Source organism: Barbus barbus (assembly GCF_936440315.1).
Source record: "Barbus barbus genome assembly, chromosome: 5".
Classification (NCBI taxonomy): Eukaryota; Metazoa; Chordata; class Actinopteri; order Cypriniformes; family Cyprinidae; genus Barbus; species Barbus barbus.
The window spans coordinates 23,686,948-23,701,299 of record NC_136733.1 but is presented as its reverse complement, the minus strand read 5'-3'; the positions used below and the strand labels follow the sequence as shown (position 1 = coordinate 23,701,299).

General features: G+C 39.5%; 1 protein-coding gene across 1 annotated transcript in view; it reads left to right on the top strand.

Moving 5' to 3' along the window:
- LOC306870192 (death-associated protein kinase 1-like) overlaps window positions 1-13,500 on the top strand; it is a 68,209-nt gene extending 54,709 nt beyond the window's left edge. The window contains exons 19-26 of the mRNA XM_079417305.1: window positions 1,817-1,894; window positions 2,912-3,128; window positions 4,777-4,962; window positions 5,458-5,655; window positions 7,223-7,361; window positions 7,520-7,640; window positions 8,910-9,098; window positions 10,532-13,500. Coding sequence (XP_079273431.1) covers window positions 1,817-1,894; window positions 2,912-3,128; window positions 4,777-4,962; window positions 5,458-5,655; window positions 7,223-7,361; window positions 7,520-7,640; window positions 8,910-9,098; window positions 10,532-11,800 — 2,397 coding nt within the window. The 3' untranslated portion in view covers window positions 11,801-13,500. The remainder of the gene's footprint in view (window positions 1-1,816; window positions 1,895-2,911; window positions 3,129-4,776; window positions 4,963-5,457; window positions 5,656-7,222; window positions 7,362-7,519; window positions 7,641-8,909; window positions 9,099-10,531) is intronic.
- Window positions 13,501-14,352: the final 852 nt, after the last annotated feature.

The window sequence follows — 14,352 nt, the reverse complement described above, 5'->3', positions numbered from 1 at the left end:
ATGTCAGAATGGGAAAGAAAGGTGATTTAAGCAATTTTGAGCGTGGCATGGTTGTTGGTGCCAGACGGGCCGGTCTGAGTATTTCACAATCTGCTCAGTTACTGGGATTTTCACGCACAACCATTTCTAGGGTTTACAAAGAATGGTGTGAAAAGGGAAAAACATGCAGTATGCGGCAGTCCTGTGGGCGAAAATGCCTTGTTGATGCTAGAGGTCAGAGGAGAATGGGCAGACTGATTCAAGCTGATAGAAGAGCAACTTTGACTGAAATAACCACTTGTTACAACCGAGGTATGCAGCAAAGCATTTGTGAAGCCACAACACACACAACCTTGAGGCGGATGGGCTACAACAGCAGAAGACCCCACCGGGTACCACTCATCTCCACTACAAATAGGAAAAAGAGGCTACAATTTGCACGAGCTCACCAAAATTGGATGGTTGAAGACTGGAAAAATGTTGCCTGGTCTGATGAGTCTCGATTTCTGTTGAGACATTCAGATGGTAGAGTCAGAATTTGACGTAAACAGAATGAGAACATGGATCCATCATGCCTTGCTACCACTGTGCAGGCTGGTGGTGGTGGTGTAATGGTGTGGGGGATGTTTTCTTGGCACACTTTAGGCCCCTTAGTGCCAATTGGGCATCGTTTAAATGCCATGGCCTACCTGAGCATTGTTTCTGACCATGTCCATCCCTTTATGACCACCATGTACCCATCCTCTGATGGCTACTTCCAGCAGGATAATGCACCATGTCACAAAGCTCGAATCATTTCAAATTGGTTTCTTGAACATGACAACGAGTTCACTGTACTAAAATGGCCCCCACAGTCACCAGATCTCAACCCAATACAGCATCTTTGGGATGTGGTGGAACAGGAGCTTCGTGCCCTGGATGTGCATCCCACAAATCTCCATCAACTGCAAGATGCTATCCTATCAATATGGGCCAACATTTCTAAAGAATGCTTTCAGCACCTTGTTGAATCAATGCCACGTAGAATTAAGGCAGTTCTGAAGGCGAAAGGGGGTCAAACACAGTATTAGTATGGTGTTCCTAATAATCCTTTAGGTGAGTGTATATTAAGAGCCAGGCAATATTTTATTCTGTGGTGTAATTGACATCACCTGAACTGTATGGCGCTAAATAGACTAGCAGCTGAAGAGACTTTTTCCATGGGCGGACAGACAGATCGCAGCAGAAGTGAGAGCTGGTGGGTGACCAGTTGAAGGAAAATATTACCCACTATATCACAACTCTCTTTCAACAAGAGCCACAGTCAGGCAGAACGGAATCACATGCAATCCCATGAAACTGTTGCAAATGAGCGAATTGACTGTGCCAGGACGCCACACTTGTTCTGACTTACTATTTTTTGGACTGATTTTTATGGTGTCTTTTATATACACCCATTTCGTAAGTACAATCATCTAATAAGTCTTGAAGGCAGCATTACACCTGTCATTAATTTCAGCAATAATCATCAGTGTACCTGCTGTTGTAATGTACTGTGAGTCACGCTGTTGCGCTGTTAGGTGATATTCTCTCTCTTCTCTTCTCACTTTCTCTTTTACACCCTACCCTGCAAACTCTCTCTCTCTCTCTCTCTCTCTCTCTCTCTCTGTGTATCTCTGTATCTATCAGAGCTTTATTAGTGTGGTGGTCTGGTAATACTGAGCAGATGAAAGGCTGACAGACTTTTATTTATCTAGCTTTACTTATTCATCTGTGTCACTGGATGCTGACGGGCCCTGCATTGCCTGTAATGTTCTGTAAGCTGCAGTTTATCCATCACTGTCATTGTCTCTCGCAGGATGGGAAGACAACGGAGGATCTCGCGATTGCAGAGCAGCAAGAGCATGTAGCAGTGCTGCTGGCCAAGCTGAAAAAGGTGCGAGTCTTTGTTTATTATTCATCTCACTGAGACTCAAGAGACATTAATTTGCATTACATGAATGATTTGTGAAGGCTTATGAGATCCTTGTTGTATTTTATATGACACCTGCTGGAGATGTCAGTTTTACTCAATAATGACCCCCACTGAAATGTATGCTGATTTTGATATTTTTTAAATAAATATTTGACTTTCAGAATATATTTTAACCCATTGATCTGCTATTGGTCTGAGTGATACTGGGTAACCCCCATTGGTCCAAAATCCAACTCCATGTAGATATCAAAGTTTGTAAGATGTTGTGAAATCCATATGGGAAAATGAATGGGAAAATACTTTCAGAACTAAACGTGGATAGGCATTGTTGAACTGTATAGTGGCATGTTCTTAATATGTTTTGTTGGATATGTACTGTGGTATTCTTTAAAGTACCATGGAATAACATGTAAATATGACGGTACAATAATATGGTAGTCAATCAGTGCATTGGTATTATAACTGAAGCTTGCAGCCTCTCAAACATGGCATCCTATCTGCTAATTAATCCCACTAAAATCACAGATGGTGTTTTGAAGCTCTTGTGTAGTCCTTTAATGTGGCGAAAACATTTTCAAGGTTACTAAAAAGAGATTTTACATATTCTAAGATATTTCACATCTAATTTGACCTTCACTCTACATCATTTTTCTTTTTTAAATCTTGCTGTTTTTATTCCTTCAGTCAAGTCAGATTTGATCTAATGTTCAGATGAACGGTTTATCTATTAACCACAGACTTGACTTTAGATTTTGGAAATCTTTTAATTTGAGATTGAATATATGGCATTTAGTGTCTTGCTATTTGTTTTAAAAAGTGGATTATGCTCAGCTAGAGGACTCTGAATACTAGCTATTAAGAGCCTATTAATTACACTTATTATTCTCAGACACATTAACATTGTCATTGGTCCATATGTCATATTGTAATGCCATTGGATTGTGTTAATTTACATACCCTTTGTGACTGGTCTTACAGGACAACCATAAGAGCATTTACATCCAGCAGCTGCGGCCTACACAGACCCTCCAACCTCGCATCAAACTCAAGCTGTTCGGCCACTCGGGAGCAGGGAAGAGCACTCTGGTAGAGTCTTTGAAGTGTGGCATCTTGCGGAGTTTCTTCAGGAGGAGGAGGACCAGGTTGACCAACCCTGTCCGGCACCCAGCCTCACCTGTCACCTCCAAACCTGCAGGTAGGATGATGAGTTTTCCTTCATCTACGTAAAAGCTGAAAATTCATTAATCTTTTCAAGATGTAGATGAGTTTGTTTCTTCATCCAGAGAAATTTAGTATTATTTTAGTATTATTACTTGCTCACCAATGGTATCTCTGCAGTGAATGGGTGCCGTCAGAATGAGATCCCAGACTGCTGATACAAAAATATCAGTAATCCACAACAAGGTTCCAGTCCATCAAATAACATCTTATGAAGTGAAAAGCTGCACATTTGTAAGAAACAAATCCATCAAGGCGCTTTACCTTTAAATTGTCATTTCTGGCCGAAATACCAGTCCATAATCCATAATAATGCTCTCCCCAGTGAAAAGGTCTATCCCCTGTTGTCCTTTCACATCAAAATCCACCAACATATTTGTTAACAACTGTTTTGGTCTGTTTTCACTTATAAATAATGCTTGATCTGTGCATATTTCTCTCCTGATTCAGACGAGATGACTTTTTCATTGGAGAAAGCAATGATTTGAAGTTAAAAACAGTTTTAAGTTTCCAAAGGCCTTGATGGATTTGTTTATTACAAACATGCAGCGTTTTGCTTCGTTTGACATTAATTGATGGACTGGAGTAGTGTGGATTACTTGATGTTTTTATCAACTGTTTGGACTCTCATTCTGACGGCACCCATTCACTTCAGAGGATCCATTGGTTAGCAAGTGATGTAATGTTAAATTTCTCCTAAACTGTTCAGATGAAGAAGCAAATCTTGGATGGCCTGATGGTAAGGACATTTTCAGCAAATGTTCATTTTTGGGTGAACTATTCCTTTAAGATGGGTAACTTGGAGTATATTTTTCTGGGCCAACTTTGTTCATTTCCTCACTCATTCCCAGATTAACACACGTCATATAGCGCTATCCTTGCAGAGCGCAATCACATCAATGTAATGCGTTACACGTGAAGCTAACTGTTTTTTCTCACAATTACTGCCACAGCCAAATTGAGGAAGTTGTCTCTAGGTTTCTATTAGAAAAGTTTTTAGAGAGAACCAAAGTTCTGTGGAAAGCGTTGATTGTGCGAGACATATGCAGCACAGTGTGACTAACACTTTTGCAAGGTATAAAAAAAGAGTTTGAGTCATCTGACTCTCTCATGTTATTTCTCCAACTAAAATGGCTGTTAGCACTTCTGTGTTTTTTTTTCAGGAATTTAGTTTTTCCCAGCTGAACTATTTTAATTATGTATATATATAGTGATACTGGCTCATCTCTTGTGGATTTTTTTAACATAAAATCTTTGTCCATTACCTGTCCATATCTTTATCCACTCGGCAACAGTTTTTTTTTTTTTTTTTTTAAATCTCAAAAAATATATATCGGCAAACGAGAACCTTTTACTAAATATTTATTTTTCTTTCAACACTGGGAAATCTGGAATCAGGCCTTTAGGAAAGAGCTCCCCCATGTGGTGGGTTTCCACATTTTAAGAATTGATTTTGAACCGCTTATTTCATTACATTTTATGAACCCTCATATTACATAATTTATCCTTTAGCTACAAACATATCCTTATTGTATATATTGCTATCTATTATAAGAAGGCAATTCCATCTAGTTTACAGTCTTTCTTTCTTTTTGCTTCCCTGTTTGTGTGTTGTGTGCCTGTAGTGTCTGTCAGCATCTCTAACCTGTACCCTGGCTGTGAGAACGTCAGTGTGCGTAGCCGCAGTATGATGTTTGAACCCAGTTTGACTAAAGGAGTGCTGGAGGTCTTTAGTCCTGTTCATAACGCTCTCTCCACGGCTGACGACACCGCCACCAAAGCCATCGACATCCAGAACGCCAATGTCAATGGTAAAAGTCGTTTATGATAAATATTAAATAAGTCTCACCGAGGCTGGATTTATTTGATCAAAAGTACATTAAAATAGTAATAGTGTGAAATATTAATACCATTTGATTTGTATTTTAATATACTTTAAAATGTAATGTATTCATGTGAAGGCAAAGCTGAATTTTCAGTAGCCATTACTCTGGTTTCCAGTGTCACGTGATCTTCTACAAATCATTCCAATATTCTTTTTTTTGTGCTCAAGAAGTATTTATTATTATTAATGTTAAAAACAGTTGTGCTGCATAGTTTGTTGTGGAAACTGTGATTCTTTATGTATAGAAAGAACAAAAGAACAGCATTGTTTTGAAATAGAAATGATTTGTAACTTTATAAATGCCTTTAATGTCACTTTTGAACTATTTAATGCATCTTTGCTGAGTAAAAAATATCTTCCTTTCCCAAACTTCTGAATGATATTGTGTATTTTATGTATTGTATTGTGCAATATTTTTTAGGTGTTGGAGACTTCAGCATATGGGAGTTCTCTGGTAATCCAGTCTACTATTGCTCATATGACTACTTTGCTGCGAATGACACCACAGCCATTCATCTGGTCTTATTCAGCCTAGAGGAGCCTTACGAGACTCAACTGAACCAGGTCACATTCTGGCTCAACTGCCTGAAGGCTCTCACGCTGCCAGAGGACAACATCGGTATGTGCAAGTGTGTGTCTCCTGAGACTACAGTGTACAATGTATGGATTTCTTCTCGTCCTTTGTAGAGGACTTTCCATTACAGTAATTACAGGGATCAGCTGAAGCTGTGAAGTGTGCGATTAAGAGGTCTAAGGAGCAGTTATACTGTTTTTCTGTTTTGAATTTAACCTTTTTACTTGGTTACTATAATAGTTATTTTGTGTAGCGTCATTTATTTATTTCTTTGATTATTTTGTTATTATTTATGCTTTTTTTAATCTCAAAAATATATATCAGAAAAATGGAATCTTTACAAAATAATTATTTTTATATTTCAATATTTATGTTCTATTAATATTTAGACCAATGGGCAACTGTACAATGAAGTTACCCCTCAATTGATTGACACATTTTTTTTAAATGCAATAATTACACGATATTGTGTTATTTTGACAAATGAGTAAAGCATTAAATAGACACAACAAAGTCTGGCTTTAGAAGTCGATATATAATTTGTTTTATTTCCATGTAATTCAACACATGTCTATAATTGGCAAACTTTTTTTTTTTTTCCCCAAATTTTAGTTTGTTCACACAGAATGCATCCTCACATTCCATTTGTGCTATTTCTACTTGGTTTTTCTGTGTACATATAAGCTAGATGGATGTTTTGACTACTGCATCCTGTCTTGCTGTTTTCACACCATGAGCACCATATATTTGTTCTCTGACAAGTTAAAAGCATTTCTGCTTTTGAAAGCATGTCTTGAGACCCTTTGCATTCCCCATGTGCTTGTTTTTGAACAAATTTTAAATAATGTTAAATATTTTTAATATAAATATTTGTATTGAATGAACAAGTTAAACTGACAGTCATGCGCTGATGCATGTTGTGGCCTAATGGTTAGAGAGTCGGACTCGTAATCCAAAGGTTGCGGGTTCGAGTCTCGGGCCGGCAGGGATTGTAGGTGGGGGGAGTGAATGTCCAGCGCTCTCTCCACCCTCAATACCACGACTGAGGTGCCCTTGAGCAAGGCACCGAACCCCCAACTGCTCCCCGGGCGCCGCAGCATAAATGGCTGCCCACTGCTCCGGGTGTGTGTTCACGGTGTGTGTGTGTTCACTGCTGTGTGTGTGCACTTTGGATGGGTTAAATGCAGAGCACGAATTCCGAGTATGGGTCACCATACTTGGCAGTATGTCACTTCACTAGAAAATGTAGTTTTGTTCTCTGTGTATCACTGTTTCACTGTTCTCCATTCTGTGTGCTTCATTAATGCTGTTTGTAGTTTTCTCATTCTTGTCTCTCTCAAACTCTCTCAGTAATTTCAGCCTAGCTTGCCTTTGCTTTCACTGTAGTGATGGTTGATGAATTTGTGTAAGTACTGTAGCAGGCACATCCATAGTGCTATGGATAATGCCAAAAGAGACTTCATTAGAGTCGGTGCATCAGTCTTAATCTAGGAATCTAGTTTTTGCTCTATGGTTCTCAGATATTTTGAGTTTATTTGAGAGTTGAGTTTATGCATAATGATCAAAGATGTTAAGAACAGAAAATAAAACTGCCTCTTTGTTGTATCCACAGCCTTTGGAGGGAAGATCAGGAATCCACTGCGTGTGGTCCTGGTGGCCACACATGCTGACATTGTGAATCTGCCCCGATCGTTTGGGGGAGAGTTCAGCTATGACAAGGAGAGATCTCTACTTAAGGAAGTCAGAAACAGGTGATTAAATCAATATAAAATGTCAATTTGAAGCTATGAGACCTATAAGTACATTAAGTGATAATTTTTGACTGACTAGATCATACTGATTAAAGTGATTTGATGGATAAGCCAAAGTACTAAACTGATTATAATGTTTGTTTGTTTTTTCCTCTCAGGTTTGGGAATGATCTGCATATTGCAGAGAAGCTCTTTGTCATGGATGCAGGAGCGTCCAACTCCAAAGACATGAAGCTGCTTAGAAACCTTCTGTTAGAGCTCCGCAGCACCATCGTCTCTGTAAGATCGGTCTCCATTCTACTACACCTCCCAGCACTTTATCATTTCAATTACTTAAAGGTAGCACTGGCATTAAAGGGATAGTTCACCCAAAAATGAAAATTCTGTCATTAATTACTCACCCTCATGTCGATCCAGACTCGTAAGACCTTTGTTCATCTTAATGAACATAAATTAAGTAATAACATTTTTGCTGAAATCTGAGCGCTTTCTGACCCTGCATAAACAGCAAGGGAACTACCACCTTCAAGGCCAAGAGAGGTCATTAGGAAATTGTTAAAATAGTCCATGTGGTTCAACCTTAATGTTATGAAGCTATGAGAATTCTGATGTAGAACCCGGATGCGCTGTGCCTTGTTTGCAAGCAGATGAATGCACACTTATGCGTCGTGTTACTCTCGTGAACACATGTCAAAGACTGACACAGAAGACAAGAAATCGTTGAATAATGTCATTCTTTTTGTTTTCTTTGTGCACAAAAAGTATTCTTGTAGCTTCATAAAATTAAGGTTGAACCACTAATGTCACATGGAATATTTTAACAATGTCCCTGCTATGTGTTTGGGCCTTGAACGTGTCATTTGCGTTGCTGTTTACGCAGAGAGCTGTGTTGTGTGAACAAAGATGAATGAAGGGCTTACAGGTTTGGAATGACATGAGGGTGAGTAATTAATGACAGAATTTTCTTTTTTTGGGTAAACACATTTTTTATTCTGATCTGGGTCTGATCTCTATAATAAAGCTCTCTTCTTTTCTTTACCATGCACACACACACACACACACACACATGCATGCATGTTCTCTCTCAGAAATACACAATATCAAGCACTGACACTCCAATCCCTCACTAATACATTCTGCTCGTTCTCCTCCTACATCTCTCTTTCTGTCTCTCTCACTCCTACACATACCTGTACAGATTACTTTCTCATCCGCCATTATATTGTGTCTGGATTTTTGTGTATATTGTGAAGAAAAAAGAAGTAATTACTATAGTTTTTTAATATGTAATTTATATAGTCTTTGAGGTGTTAAAGGAGACTTTCATTTATCAGTGGTGATTTCTACTATTGCTCCTAGTTTCACTTAATGGGGGGAAAATTAGACTGTGTTTCAGCACGAGACTATCAGAGATACCTGGGGGTCTGTTCTTTTGACTTGGGTTAGAAAATAATTACCTAGCAACCACTCAGAACAACTTAGCTACCCCATTGGCATTTTTTAAGAGATGTAAAATTGCTTTTCTCTCTCTCTCTGTCGTTTTCACAGACCTGCAGGCCAATGACTCTGCTAACAGAGAAGCTGTTGTCCACTCTGCCTTCCTGGCGGAAACTGAACGGGCCAAACCAGCTGATGTCATGGCAACAGTTTGTTGTGGATGTGCAAGAGCAAATCAACCCTCTAGCCAGTGAAGAGGATCTGCGGGAACTGGCTTCACAACTTCACAGCATGGGAGAGGTGTGTGTGTGTGTGGGCGGCCCAGGGAATGTGTGAGAGTGTGTGTGACGATGAGCAGATGAATAAATATGTATGAATGTTTGAATTATGGTTATATTGCTGTGGGTATAGCGTATATGTTTGAAGTAGATGCACTGTATCATTAATTAAAATGATTGTTTTCAGACATTATGCTATCCTATCATACACGCCCCTGCTATTAATGCCACGTCCATTACTTCAAAACCACACAAAGTATACAATGCAGAACATCTACAAACATGTTTTTATGTGGATTCAAAGGAGTTGGTGGGTGTCAGCAACTGAGTAGGGGCCTTTTGCAGTCTATTGACCACCCACAACCATTACAACAACAGCTTCACCGATAGAGAGAGCAGGTGAATGAGTCATGATCATCAATATTAGTCATTTGTGTTTTCAGCAGCAACACTTAAACACATTTTAGGGAATGTTTTGATGTTGATGTGCTGAAATGCCAAGCTGTGATTCAGTTTTATTGACATTTACTTACATAAGATACTCTGTTTAAGGCTTCAGCTCCCCTGTGTTTAACCTCGGCCCTTTTAAAATCTGTTATGTCATGTCTCTTCAAAGAATAAGCCACACAAAAACAACAATTCACATCAGCCTGTATGACTGATTTTTGTGAATCAAAATGAAAAATGTTGAAGAAGGTACTGAAAGTGCATGAGAATCTGGGCTGCCAAGCTCCAAAATGCCAGAAAATCACTATATAAATCATATATTTCATAAATGCTGTTTACCAAGTCTTCTGAATTCATAAAATAGCTCAAAATAATGAACTGACCCAAATTCAAGGCATTTCAATTGCGCTCCCATAACTATTGATTTCCTGACATTATTTTGATGATTTATTGCATTTATTTGAAAAAGAATAAGTGAGTTTAGCCCCAAAAGTGACAGTTTAGATCGACACATCTGCTGAATTGTTATGGAGCCCACACAACACAAATATTCAACATTAACTTTCAGTCTGATTTTCACATGTGATCTGTCTATTCAGGCCAAAGTGTATTCAGATTTTGTTTTTGTATTCACTATGGTCTTTATCACACACCATCAAATACAAAAGTAAAGAGACTAGAGAACCGGTTCTATTCACTGGTGTTTTGCACAATTATCTGTTTGTTAGTGCCACCTTGTTGTATTTTTATGTAACAACATCTAGAACAGCTCTGGGGATGTGACCAAAAAGCATGAATCTTGCTGGTTGGCCAGTTTTCTTGTTAGTATGATGGAAAACGGTTTAGAACACCGATTTAGAATTTTCATGACTGCCTGAACAGATGCATTAAGAGCCGTTCGTTTAAATTAAAATTTCATCTCACTGAATATTTATCTTGGTGTCTTTGGAATCTTACAATCACTCATTTGCTTGCACTCAATCCTTTTTATACCCTTCTTTCTTCTAGATTAACATCATGCAGAGTGAGACTGTCCAGGATGTTGTCCTGTTAGATCCTCGCTGGCTTTGTGGTAATGTACTCGGCAAGCTTCTCTCAATTGAAACCCCCAAAGCAATCCACCACTACCGTGGCCGCTACCGTGTGGAAGAACTCCAAAACCTTGTCTCCGAAGGTGACATTGATGAACTTCTCCAGGTGCTCGACGCCATGGATGTATGTGCCCGTGACATAGCCAACCCGGGAATGGTTGACATTCCTGTCCTCATACGCACGGGTGGCCTACAGCACACCTGGACGGACGAGGAAGACATCGAAGGCGAGGACACTTTGCTTTACGGTGGCGTGCGAGTTGTCCCTGCGGAACACTTGGCGCCATTCCCTTGTGGACTTTTCCATAAGTTCCAAGTGAACTTGTGCAGGTGGAGCCGGCAGCAGAAGCCAGAGGTCGAGGCTGAAGATGTGAGGTTGTGGAGCGGCGGAGCTCGGGTTGGACTTGGCGGCGCTGAGGCACTGGTTCTGCTTGTGAACCACGGGCAGGGCATGGAGGTACAGTTACGAGGACCTGACTCGGATCCCGGGCGTTGCTATGCTTTATTGGACACTTTGTGCGGCATGGCAGAGGGTCTGTTAGCTGCTACGTTACCTGGTTTGCTTACCGCCCGGCATTATCTTAGCCCTCAGCAGCTGCGGGAACACCACGGCCCCATCATGCTCTACCAACCCAGAGACTTTTTTCGTGCTCAGGCGCGAGGCGAGAACGCCCTTTCGAACACCATGGGCGGCTATCGTGAGAGCTTTGTCAGTATCGTAGCATTAGGTTGCACCCAGGTCTACAAACAGGGCAGTCTTGGTGGGGAAGTGCCCGTGGCGGAGGTCAGTCATCTGGCTCGACGCAAGCTCTGCCGCCTGCTGGACCCACCTGATGCCCTCGGAAAGGACTGGTGCCTGCTTGCCATGAACTTGGGCCTTAGCGAGCTCGCTGCTAAATACAGTTCTGGCACCAACGGGACCCTACCCGCTGACCCCCTTTCCCTTCCCAGTCCCACAGCCACGCTCCTGCAAGAGTGGAGTCAGCGTCCCGATTCAACCATAGGCATTTTGGTCGCAAAGTTGCGAGAACTCGGCCGACGGGACGCGGCAGATTTCCTCCTTAGAGCTGCACCGGTATTCCGGGTCAACTTGGAAATACTGGGCACCCCGCCAGAGCCCTACAGCCCGGTGTGTAATGGGGGCGGCACATCCTTCAACTCCATCAGTTCCGTGATCTCTCGTTAGGACGTCACTTGTGTCTGTAGAGAAACGTGCAATTGACCGGTGGAGCGGTGTTAAATCTCAAGCTCCCTGGTGTCCTGAGACTGAAGTATTTGAATCAGATACTCTGCTCATGTCCATTTTGTTGCCCTTCGCAAATACTGAATGTTCATTGTTGGTGTCTTTGAAAAGGTGCCTATGTGCTTTTTTCTGCAAATCTTTTATTGACCGTCTCACATTCCCAAGGTGAAACTGCAGGCGGCCTTTTTTAAATGCCCTTACTAAAAAACATTATATTACTTTTATAAATTCGGACAGCTGTTGTAGGGGAATTGCGCTAAATTTGATGACCGAATGATAGATCACCAAGTGCTTGGCAGCATTATTTAATAAACGACTCAAGCTATTGAGTGCCTTGAAGATGGTAAGCTGTTGACAAAGAGCCATCGTTATAGATTTCAAAATTGGATGTGTACCTCTGCAAGTGTTTCAGTGTTTACCTGTCTTAGGAAGCTTTTAATGCACATATCGATTAGATTTACACTTTTTCTCAAACATACAAGATTGGGTAATTTGCATTTACTACCTGATTGTTCCATATTGAAACTAAAACGCATCATTTTTCAGACAGGATTTTATTCAAATGATTGAAGCACAAAAAAAAAACATACTAAACATTCCTTTAAAAATCAAAATGCATGGTAAATTATTTTTAAGTCTGGTTTCTAAAATCCCTCACATTTGTCTTATTCACACTTATAGCCTACTTGTCACATTCACTTTTGTGAAATATTACGGTTCTGACCACCTGTCAAATGGAAATGATGAAATATTCCATGCACTTACATGACAAGTAAGATTTCGTTTTTCTTCATAAAAATTATGTCTGCTGCAGTGTCTTGATAAGCATGATCTTTGTTACAATTGTTCAGCATATTTTAATATATTCTGTTTCGCACATCTACACTGTTGTTGAGTGTTTAAGACATTTCTTTTAAACATGTAGTCATGTGTATTCTTTACACTGAAGAATTAATCATAAAATTCTATTCTAAGGGACTTAAATTGGGCAAAAGTGTCTTAAAATATGTTGACATTTGCATTGAAACTGTTAAAAGCGATGCCATTCCTCAGTTATAGGAATACCTGTCTGATTGTACTGAATGTGGTATATTGGACACAAGTGAAGTGACAACTTGAAAACTGTAGATGGCAGCAAAGACTCAAGACACAAGCTATAACTCTTGCTCTCCTTTGTAAGACAGTTGCTGTTTCATCATCATCTTTTGTAATGTCTGAAAGTCCAGAGAACTGTTCCATATTATATTTTGGGGCAGGTCTACCCTCCAACCTTTCATCATTTCCCTTGCAGGCTTAAAATCACAAACTTTTCTAAAAGGGAATTGGGCATATTGTGTTCTCTCATTCCAAAAGGTACATTTTTATATTGTGATTAAGTCTATGTATTATGGAGCTCTTTCGCTGTTTAGCTGTGGTCAAGGTTCATGATTTGCCCTCTTAAGACTTTCACAGGGTACATCAGAGGGGAACCTATCCTGGTGTATTTAAGACTTGTACAGTCATCTCTTTGCACAAGACCTTCACGTTATTGCTCTATTTATATTATGTCCGCATGTCTCTGAATGCCATGTCCTTAATACTTCCTCAAACTTTACAGTGTACTACTTTTTTTTTATAATAAATTGTTTACTCAATGAGTGTTCTTTTTGAAAAATATATTTTAGTGTTGTTCATGCAATATTTTGCCAATTACATTTCCCTATTTCAGAGATTTAGCACAATAATAATTAATAAAGTGCATTTCCCAAGAGCAGTGTTAAAGACGTCAGTTACAAATATTCACAAAAAAATAAAATAAAAAAACTACATAAACATTAGAAAGCAGTGCGCTGAAAAAAAGAAAAAAAAAGTTTTTAGCTGAGAATTGAGAGGTGTGATAGATTTCAATACATTTTACCTTACAAAATGTTAGATTTCTTAGTCCAAATTAGTTGATTTGTAACTTAACCTGTCCTAATAATAGCCCATGTATTTTAAAGTTTTCTCAAATACTTCAAAGTGCCCTGAAGTGAATTCTGGGTAAAGTGGCCTCCAATTCAACCATGAGATGCAGAGCCTGCTAAAATGAATCGGAAAAAGACAATGATGACATTGCTGTGGATGAATAATTAGTGATGTGATGTTTTTTTTTTTTTTTTTTTGAGTGGCATGACTGAACTTGCATTATTCAGCAAATGGAATTACCGCACCTATATTTCAACATGTCATATAGAAGCTTTCCGGTTCTATTCTTTTTACAGCTCCGTTTATGAAATGGTTTACATTACTTATGGTTTTAAAATATGCTAACTTCCTATTTCGTTAGAATGTAATACTGAATGCAAATACACTAATCAGAATTTTCAGAGTCCTGAATGCTCAGTTGAATTCAGGCTTGATCAATTGTACTTCTTTTAACTGCTCCTTTTTGATCATTGCTGGATTGCACTGCTGATAGGTTTAAGTGATAACTGAGCAATCTTCCCATCTATAGCGTCTGTGTGCTAGCGTCTTGT